The sequence below is a fragment of the Anneissia japonica genome, unplaced genomic scaffold (assembly GCF_011630105.1).
Source record: "Anneissia japonica isolate Jap-2015-1 unplaced genomic scaffold, ASM1163010v1 scaffold287986_len575832_cov185, whole genome shotgun sequence".
NCBI classification, from domain to species: domain Eukaryota; kingdom Metazoa; phylum Echinodermata; class Crinoidea; order Comatulida; family Comatulidae; genus Anneissia; species Anneissia japonica.
Window position 1 is genome coordinate 502228 of NW_022692348.1, and position 10438 is coordinate 512665.

The following is a 10438-nucleotide window of genomic DNA, read 5'->3' on the forward strand; positions in this document are numbered from 1 at the left end:
AGAAACTCAGTGGTGATGAAATGAAAGTACCCAGTGGGAAGAAGGAGGGTATACCCTCTTAAACTTTTTTTTTTCTAACTTTGTTTTATAACATATTTTGTTTACTGAGTTTGAAGACTTTTTAAAAATGTTTGTGGAAACAAAATGATCAATATATTTATTAGATTTACGAACAGACCTCCTTCCTACCTCATCCCAGTGGTGGCGCTTGTGACCCAGGCTCTATTCGGACCCCTCCTTCGGACGTGTGGACTTCTTGTCAGCAAATTTCTGGCACCAAGGCTGCCTCATCCTCTGCAAATGTAAATAATGATGTACAGTATTTACATTTGCATTGTTTATTGTTGATAACTTCCATAGAATATATAAGACTAATAACTATGCTCTTCAGCAGATGATGTATTCTATTTCCAGTGGTGGATTCAATCTCGAAATAGAAAGAGAGAGACGGTAACAGACTACCTCACTCATCCTCACCATATTTTTTGAGTTATAGGTACAATATCTTATAGCTATGGTACCTCTTGTTGGCTGGAAATGGCCCTCTCAGACATGTATTTCAGTGATATTTTCTTTAACTATCATTTTCTTTAATGAAAAAAAAATTAGGGGAGCCCAATACTGCCCCTTAAATCCCCAGCCCCTAGTAATGGACATGAATTGAATCAATGTAATAGGATGATTGGTCCAAAATATTGTGAACTTTACAAGAAACGTATGTAAAGAAATACATAATAGTCACAAGTATAGTATTTTCTTGTTTACAAATTTTAATAAGATTTATTATCAAAATAGCTAGAGTAACAGAAATCCCTTTTCAAAATAACTGACATTACATTTCACTAGCCATTCATTATATTGCCATCACTGTTAATCATTACAGTATAATTATTGGCTAAAAATCACACATTTAAATTACCAAAAATGTATGGTTTTTTGTTCATATGTTGATAAATTGGTTTGTAATTTAACAACCATGTATATTTGTTTAAAATATTTTTACTTTCTTGTTTGCATAGGTGTTTATATATATCCAGATGAAGTAATAAATTGTTATTATATTCATTGTTATAACTGCTGTTGAATTTAATTTATTTAGCATCAATAAAAAGAAAAACAATTACAAACATCAAACATTAAAAGCATCAAGCTTCAGAATTACATTGAGAAGGCCCGAAGGCTGAACTCAAAAGTTGCATTAAAAAAATAATCATCTGTTATGGAAGCCTTCTTAACTTCAACATAGTAATTCATAATGGAAGTAATGTAAAGGTAATATTATAGATTTTACTTTAAACTGACATCTGAGTCTTTGAGACTCAGTACTTCTTCTACCATTCAAAATTTAAACTCTTATTCATTTCAAATCTGGTTAACAATAATCAGATATTACATTTAATAAGTAAATAATTCTTACTTGGAACATTTATGATGCAATTCCAAATCTTTTTGTATATCAGTAATGTAGTTTTTACAGGTATAGAGAAGTAATCTTTTCAAAATCGTAATCCTATAACTTTTGCAGTAAGCCATTCTGAAGCTTTACTTATATGCATACATGTATATTGTTCAAAGCTTAAATAATGTAGGTTTTTATACAGTCTGTACATAATATTACCCATGTTTAATCTGTACAAAGGCTGTAGTGTATTACCCTACATATACTGGATTCAACTACTGTAACTACTACAAGATAGTTCGAAGATGATTTTTATTTGTGCTTCAAAATTTTAAATTCGTCCATGAGCACTCAACATTTTATACAGTAATTTTAACGTCTGTGTGGGGAAACTACAACCAAAAATAAATAAGTATTACATGTAATCTTGAAATTACTGTGAACATTTGGACAAACATTAAATAGTTGTGTTGCTCAGGAGATGTTTATAAGGATTTCAGTCGACTCTCCCTCAAGCAAACTTTCCCCCTATAATATCGCCCCCCCTCCCCTACAAACTTTCCCACTAACAAACTCTCCCTTTGACAAACTTTGCCCCTAACATGAAAACAAACATGTCTTAAATTTATTCCATCATAGGTATAAATTTATATTCATTATAATATATCAAAAGACACAATATACATTTAAAAAAAAAACTCTATTTATAATTATCAATTTTCCACTAACCAAATTCATTGGTTAGTGGGAAAATTAGATAAGAGGGTGGGGGATTGCGACTGTGTATAGTCAGAGGGCAAGTTTTTTAGGGGTGGGGGTGAGTTTGCTGGGGAACAAGGTGACTGGTTCCTGTTTATAAATCAAGGTTTACTGGTTAACTTTGGGCCTTATTTAGGGTGCACTGGCAACCCCACTCTCACCCTATGCATTTGGAAATGCATGCTTCAAGCACTGTCCACACTATTAAGTTTGACTGAAAACTGTTGTATGCCCATATATAGTCAAGATCTGCCTATATATGGTCATGATGTGCCCATATATAGTCAAGATGTGCCTATATATGGTCATGATGTGCCCATATATAGTCAAGATCTGCCTATATATTGTCATGATGTGCCCATATATAGTAATGATGTGCCCATATATGGTCATGATGTGCCCATATATAGTCAAGATCTGCCTATATATGGTCAAGATGTGCTCATATATAGTCAAGATCTGCCTATCTATGGTCATGATGTGCCCATATATAGTCAAGATCTGGCAATATATGGTCATGATGTGCCCATATATAGTCAAGATCTGCTTATATATATTCATGATGTGCCCATATATAGTCAAGATCTGCCTATGTATTGTCATGATGTGCCCATATATAGTAATGATGTGCCCAAATATGGTCATGATGTGCCCATATATAGTCAAGATCTGCCTATATATGGTCAAGATGTGCCCATATATAGTCAAGATCTGCCTATCTATGGTCATGATGTGCCCATATATAGTCAAAATCTGCCTATATATGGTCATGATGTGCCCATATATAGTCAAGATCTGCCTATATATGGTCATGATGTGCCCATATATAGTCAAGATCTGCCTATATATGGTCAAGATCTGCCTATATATGGTCATGATGTGCCCATATATAGTCAAAATCTGCCTATATATGGTCATAATAGGATGTCATCATGACCATATTTAGGCTTGTCACTTCTTTTTGTCAAATAAGAGTGGACTTGCTACATGTATTTAGGCTCATTTTTGGAAAAGGTTTTTGCCAACACAATTTGTTTTTTGGCCAAATTACCAATATAATAATACTTACTAATTATCAATATAACAAAACTTACATAAGCAAAATGTAGTATGTGCAGTGTAAGAAGTGAATTTAATCATAAATTAGTACAAATTACATTGGTATCATATTATAACTTATTGACTGTATAATAAAAAAAGACTACTTTTCATGTAATTACTGCAGGCTATATAAGAAGGCCAAGCTTTGACTAAAAATATATAAAAATTTAAATAGTTCTAGGCCTACTGTAAGGTCATTCCGTGTTAGATCACCCAATGGTAAACACCCCACCGAATTGGATTTTCATGAAAATTGATTATTGGCCAGAAAAGCTTAAATTTCAAATATGAAAATCCAATTGTCAGATCAAAAGTTATGAGCTGTAAAAAATTTTTAAAACAATTTTTGAGCAGCCATAACTTTTGATCCGTTAGTCCGATTTTGAAAACAAAATTGAAATTTCGCTTTTTCTTACACAAATGAACCCACAAATCAAAATTTGGTAAAAATCTGAGATAGTGAAGTGTAAATCTCTCATTTTTTTTTTTTTTTTTTTTTTTTTTTTTTGGTTATCTAACATGGAATGACCTTGTATTCTTCTATTTTACATTATTTCATCACTGTTATTATATAATGTGTGATTAATTCTAGTAAAACTTATGAAGGTTTTAATTAAAACTTGAAATGCTTTATCAACTTTAAATATATACTGTATAGTTTTTTCTAAACGAAAATTTCTGTTTCATCACCACTTGTGGTTAAGTGGATAGGAGTGACTGGACCATTGTTGTCATTGGAACTTTTACCTTGCATCTTCCTAAATATTTCTTTTGGGTGTTCGCCCGTCGATTTTGATTTTTGTTCTTCTAACTTCCTTCGAAAACTCAATGATCTTTCGTGTGCCTCTGTAGTTGCTTCTCTGAGTTCCTATTTTGAGGAAAGTTAGTCAGTTAGGGTTCGATACTTTGCGGAGGGTCCGACAGAAATATGAGCATTGAATTAGCATTCAATAAATTATTTTATAACACACCTAAAGAAATCCTTGTCATTTGATTGGGGAATTTTGTATTACGTGACATTCGTTATTTACACATTTCGTCACTCATGAAAATTTAGTTCCATCCGTGCATTTTTTGTTCATTTTGTCCCATTTCCCGCCTTCACCTAATACAATAATTTTATTGGTTGAAAAAAAATGGACTGTTTTATTCTGAAGAAAGGCAGACCTTTTTTCATAAAATCAAATCAATTATTGTCGCAAAATTGGGACTGAACAGTTTAAATATTAACTGTTTTTATTAATAAATTGTAAGTTGTTTGTGTTGAAATTTCTACTTATTGCAAGAATGGTAGGCCTAACTTAATTCTTTAATAAAATATAAAATGACAAGGATCTATTTACGTGTATTATAAAACAAATAATGAGTATATTTCTTCGCTCAATGGAAAGAATATTTTCATGAATTGAAATTGTTCCATTCAACTCGGCTCCGCCTCGTTAAATGGAACAGTCAATCTTTCAACTCATGATATTATTCTTCTCATTGCACTCATAAACATTCATTGTTTGTATAACAGTTATTATTTATTACTAGTATTCTTGTGTAAGTGCAATATTATTGCATTCTGAATTATTTTATCAAAGACCAAAAAATGCAATTCCAAGCCAAGCATTGGTAAAATAGAAGGTTTTCTCCAGACAAAATAACCAAAATGGTAATTGAAATCAATGAGTATTACCATGTGCTCACTCTTTGTGGCCAAGGCATTGTACGAATATGTGTGTAGTGAGCCACCATCAGGGTCAGTATGGGCAGTTCTCCCCACCCCACACCACCTCCCCACTTCCATCAGACAAATATACACCCCTGTTTGTCACCTCTAAATGTCGTTAGACTCAAAAATTAATTTGCCAATCAAATCCAACCAAATTTAATGTTAATTTTAGTTCTTAATATTGTGGTCTAAAAGTAGACCTATACATTTCTTGATCAAAAAACTCTTCCTTTTACTTCCACCAGGACACTAACAAGGAGATATAAGAGTCCTTTTCCAGTTGGACAAAAATAAAATCACCCCTCTTCCAAAAAAAAAACGAAAAAAAAACAAAACGTAATTCTGGCTATAGGCATCAATGTGAGAAAGAAAAAAAAAGAACATTTTTTTTTTCAAAAGCCTGAATGGAAAACATGTTTTTTTTCTTTTTAGCCATGTATATGAATTGTACGAGGAAATACCATGGAATATATACACCATGGTAAATGGAAAGAATGAAAATATAGGCTTTGGCAGTGAATTTTTTAAAAGAAACTGCAGTACCAAAAGCGAAATATAACAAAATAAAAATACATTAATTCGTGAAAAACATGCATAGTAAGAAACATTAGTAGTAGGTTTACAAAACGGTATGAAGTAAACATAATAGAATGTAACATAGAACATGTCTTCAGCAGTGGTTATGCCTATATAATGGACAGTGAGGCGTCTATATGATTTAGCTATTAATGCAACAAAATTTAGTTTTGCTCCTTATATGACATTGAATACGAGTGTACATTGAGTTATAATTAGATTGTGTTAGTTCTATGAATACCAGGTTAAGTACTATAATGTTATTTCAAAAATTGTTATGAAATTTATGATGTAGATCGACTTCATGAACTCATTCATTTATTACTCCAAGAAAAAATTCCCCAAAATCCAGTTTTCTCTCTAGTTTCGCTGCTCACACACTTCGATTCTGGTATGAATGTAGGTGGGCAGTCTTTGTTTTTTGAGTTTTCTTCATTTGTCTGCTCGTGTGCTGCATCGGTACATTCTGAAGCCGTAGACGTTCTACTGGCTCCAGTAGTAATAATATCTTTGATTGATGATTTATTTATGGGCTGTTCAGTCCGTTCTCTACGTGCGGAATAGCATCGTGCGCGGCGTTTCTGCTCGGTTTTTTTAATCCGAAAACTTTCTTTTCTATAATGTTCTTGGTGCATTGTTTTTATTATGGCCTGAAATTTGAGATTTTGTCGATAAGATTCAATAATCATCATATTGCTACAAAAAACAACATTGGATGTTATTTCAATACAAATACATTCATTACATTATATATATTATATATATATATATATATATATATATATATATATGTGTGTGTGTGTGTGTGTGTATATAACGAAATAAAAAAAATCAATAACAAATTAAAAAAATACGGAAACAAAGACATGACTTGCGTACACAGGCTACGCGTAAAAAAAATTTATACAAAACAAACTTTAATTTCTAGTAGGGCACACATACATTAAAAGTCTTTGGCAATAATACAGTAATACTTGGTAATGCAATATTGAATTTAGCAAAAGGTGTGTTTAGAATAGAAAAGCATGGATGCATTATGAATATCTTGTTGCAATTATGAACGATAACATGAATAAGAAACAAAGGAATAATGAATTTACACTAACAAAAAGAATAAAATTACATAAAGTTTAGGTGGCAGTATGTGGGTATTAAATTTCAATTCAATTTCGAAACTTTAAAAGTCAAGTACATTAATGATAAATGACTTACTTGGAGCCAAGCGTATTTTTCATCCTCAGACGCACATTGCATTTTTAAGATTTCAGAGTCGACGCCTTCTTTAGTAGTTGACCTTACTGTAAATGTGGTACCGGTGGTGTCAACTTCATAATCATTTGCCTTGGAAAAAATGGATATCTTACATTAGGAAATTTTGGAACAAACTCAAGATGCAGCTCATTATGTCTCAGTCAAAATGATAAAAACAACCTCACTGAGGAGCCCTTTCAGAGAGGTTTAAAAATAATGAAGAAATATTTTTTTTTTATTTTTAAAAATGAGTTTTTCCGTAAATCAAGCTTATAAACTACTGTACCTTGATTCGCTCGACATTAAGCTTAAATTTCACTTTTAGATTTTCGTTGCCAGATAGCATTTTCTTGGTCGGAGTACACACCATCAACATGTCGTTAAACTTTAAAGAGAGTATAAGTAAAAATAATGAACATTTGTTTATAGAATTTCAAATTCGTAATTATGTTTTATACTAGGGCTCTATTTTCCAATGTGGACTAATCTAAACACTAAACGTTTCTATATACCTGTGATCTTCCCTTATATTGCATCAAATATCTTTTTGTCCATCCTTACCAAGAAGAGACGTTTCTGTTCTGGTCCATTTTTGCCTTCCATAGATATGCTTCCTTCTTTTATGATTTCTCTCGTTGGCGTCACAATCTTCTCTCCATCAATCATCTTTCCGATGGTTATTAGTCGTAGTCTCATTTCCTTAATAATCAATATGTAAATGCTATAAATAACTTTGGTATTTCTGCGTTAGTGAATAGACTGCATGTAAAAAGTTTAAAAACCAACTAGAATTTTATATTACGTATGTTATGAAAGCAATAAATAGGATGGGCCACAAATTAATCCATATGCTCCTACACTTAACAATTGATAGTAACTTTGGTGTGGTGAAACACCTCCCACTAACTGAGATAACACATTTTTTTTAGAAAAAGTTATTGTCTCCACCTATCGGGTATTGAACCCAAGACATTTCGATCACCGTTCGGATACATACCAACTAAGATATGATTAGGCCACGTGGAAGTGGTATACGGTATATCATTGAATTTTCCCATTATAATAATACTGCGTGATACTCAATCAATGATAATAATTCACATGATAGTAACTTTAATGTTGAAAAACATCTCCATAGTCATAAAAGATTATTTTTGTTAGAAAATCGTATTGTCCCTACTATCGTAATGTGAACTCAAGAACTTTTGAATACTGTTCAGATGCTCTCCTAGCTGAGCTGTGAGGTTTAATGTTGAAAAACATCTCCATAGTCATAAAAGATTTAATTTTTTTTTAGAAAATCGTATTGCCTCTATCGTAATGTGAACTCAAGAACTTTTGAATACCATTCAGATGCTCTACTAGCTAAGCTGTGAGGCCATTAGCTTTACAGTTATAAAAGTGCTTGATGAGGAAAAAAAACACTTTTGGCCTTTCTGTAGTGTTAATCAACTTAACAACTAGCCAAGTCAACACGGGGCGAGGAATATGCGTGTCCTACGCACGTACGTTTTACCTTTACATACATTTAAGCTATTATTTTTAGGGACCTTAAAACAATATCAATGGGACGGAGCTTAGCTTAAAGGTCCATTACATACCCTTGATTTGATGAAGTCGTTAGCATGCTGTGCTGCCTCTTTTATGATTCCTAAAGCCTCTGCAACAAAAGCACATTAATACATCATAATACATCATCAACAATGAGTTGGCTAAATAACTAAAAATGTCTCATTTTGAGTACTGTATTAGTGTTTAATTGATGTGTTTATTTCATATTTACAGTAAAACTTGATTGTTTTGGCTGGAATTCAACCCAGGTCAGGGGCAGATCCATAGATGTCTGAAAGTGGGGGGGAGCGAAAGGGGGGGGGGGCGAAAGTGTGGCCAATCGAGACAACACTACCCTAGGGGTTCCGTGGGAATGCCCCCGCGAATTGTTTGTTTTCTAGACGCCAGAAAATAACCTCTGATGCGTTTTGTACGATCAATTTTTTTCCCCTTTTTTCTTTTTTTTATTAACTTTCCAAAAAGGGGATGGGGCCGCGGCCGGCCCGGTGCCCTTCTTTAAATTCGCCACTGCAGGTCCTGGGATGGCTAAAGGAAATAATATACCGAACTTAGCAGTCGGAAGTGTTGCAAGTTAATATGGTGGGTACGTACGTTCGTTGCATTTGTCAATGATAAAGAGCCATGAAATAGTCTTTGATATTTCATCGTCTGTAAATGACGACTCAAATAATCAATGCAATAGTTTTAACTTACTGTTTGTATCCTCTTTATCTTCTGAATTGTCTGGTAATTTCTTAAGATATCCTGAAAGAGTTACAAAATAAATAAATTGAATTAGGCCTACTAGTGTAACAGTAAACTTACATTTGATAGGGAAGGCAATATAATTCAGTTTTGAGATAGGGTGAGCATAAAACATAACATCACCCAACCAACATAATTGAGGCACTTATCTATTTATTTTATTTAAAGCCCTGTCCAGACTATCAAATTTTATTTGAAAAACAGTCGTATGCATGTATTGCTCATATATAGTCATGATGTGACGTCACCATTACCATATTTAGGCATGTCTCACATGTTTTTGTAAAAAAATAATCTGATTGTCGGGACAGGGCTTAACACTTGCTTTCTAATAGGAGTTGATATCGTGGTAGTCTCTGCACAGGTTCCAGCATGTGCTCCTTCAGTCCAATTCGACCACAGATCTTCTTTTTCTGTTTGGAGTAAATCAGTTTTAAATTATCAGTATAGCCTAATAATTTTTATCATCATCATTTGTATAGAAAGCATGCATTCATATTGAAAAAAAACCCAATATTATTAGTATATTACTGTCATTGTCATCGTATCTTCATCGTCATCATTATTATTATTATTATTATTATTATTATTATTATTATTTAGGCCTATTATACCTGAATATTTTTCAAAAGATTGTTGAATTTGGATGACTTAGATATCCATTTATCAAGGGCCTCAATAGCATCTTCCATTTCACACACGTAAATTGAATACAGCTTAAACATCGGAGCATATTTTCTCATGATATCTCCTATTTTGTTGTGCTTCTCCCTGAATAAGAGTCAAAACAGAGAGCAGATAAAACGTTGGGTATCTTGACCTTATTTCCAACATACTAACCTTTTTTTTAATATGGAAATAAATAAAATTGGTGAGAATTGGACGTGTTTTCTTATCAGTTTGGTTTATATTATAATAATTATAAACATTGACTGCCACGGACCTTTAGAGTAGCACTGTGGTATCTAATTTTCTAACGATGTGGTTACACTTAAAATATACGGATAAAAGCCTTTTGTCATTATATGAACTTAGCACTTTTTTTCTTACCATTCAGTTATCCTTTTCTTTAGCAGAGGTAGAAGGTGATCTTTATGCAGAGAATGGATCTGGGGCGTGTTAGAAAAAATCGTCTCCAAAACGTCGGGGCTAAAATAGCGATGTTTCTCATTTTCCCGGGCAATCGTTTCAAAAAATACCTGTATATAAATTGAAACAGATTTTGTTTTCATATACGACCATCTTATCATATGCTAATCTTGTTACGATTTACCGCCCATGCTAGCCGCTTTGATAAATCTGGAAGAAATGTATTGTAG

The 10438-nt window shown here is 32.8% G+C and overlaps 1 protein-coding gene across 1 annotated transcript in view; it reads right to left on the bottom strand.

Annotated features, from left to right (window-relative positions):
* Positions 1 to 3737: 3737 nt before the first annotated feature.
* Positions 3738 to 10438, bottom strand: part of LOC117100287 — a 15246-nt gene continuing 8545 nt past the window's right edge. Inside the window, exons 4-12 of the mRNA XM_033239938.1 lie at positions 10170 to 10318; positions 9734 to 9890; positions 9445 to 9532; positions 9069 to 9119; positions 8405 to 8463; positions 7365 to 7502; positions 7090 to 7188; positions 6765 to 6893; positions 3738 to 4127 (exon numbers count right to left, since the gene is read on the bottom strand). Of these exons, the coding sequence (XP_033095829.1) occupies positions 3924 to 4127; positions 6765 to 6893; positions 7090 to 7188; positions 7365 to 7502; positions 8405 to 8463; positions 9069 to 9119; positions 9445 to 9532; positions 9734 to 9890; positions 10170 to 10318 (1074 nt within the window). The 3' untranslated portion in view covers positions 3738 to 3923. The remainder of the gene's footprint in view (positions 4128 to 6764; positions 6894 to 7089; positions 7189 to 7364; positions 7503 to 8404; positions 8464 to 9068; positions 9120 to 9444; positions 9533 to 9733; positions 9891 to 10169; positions 10319 to 10438) is intronic.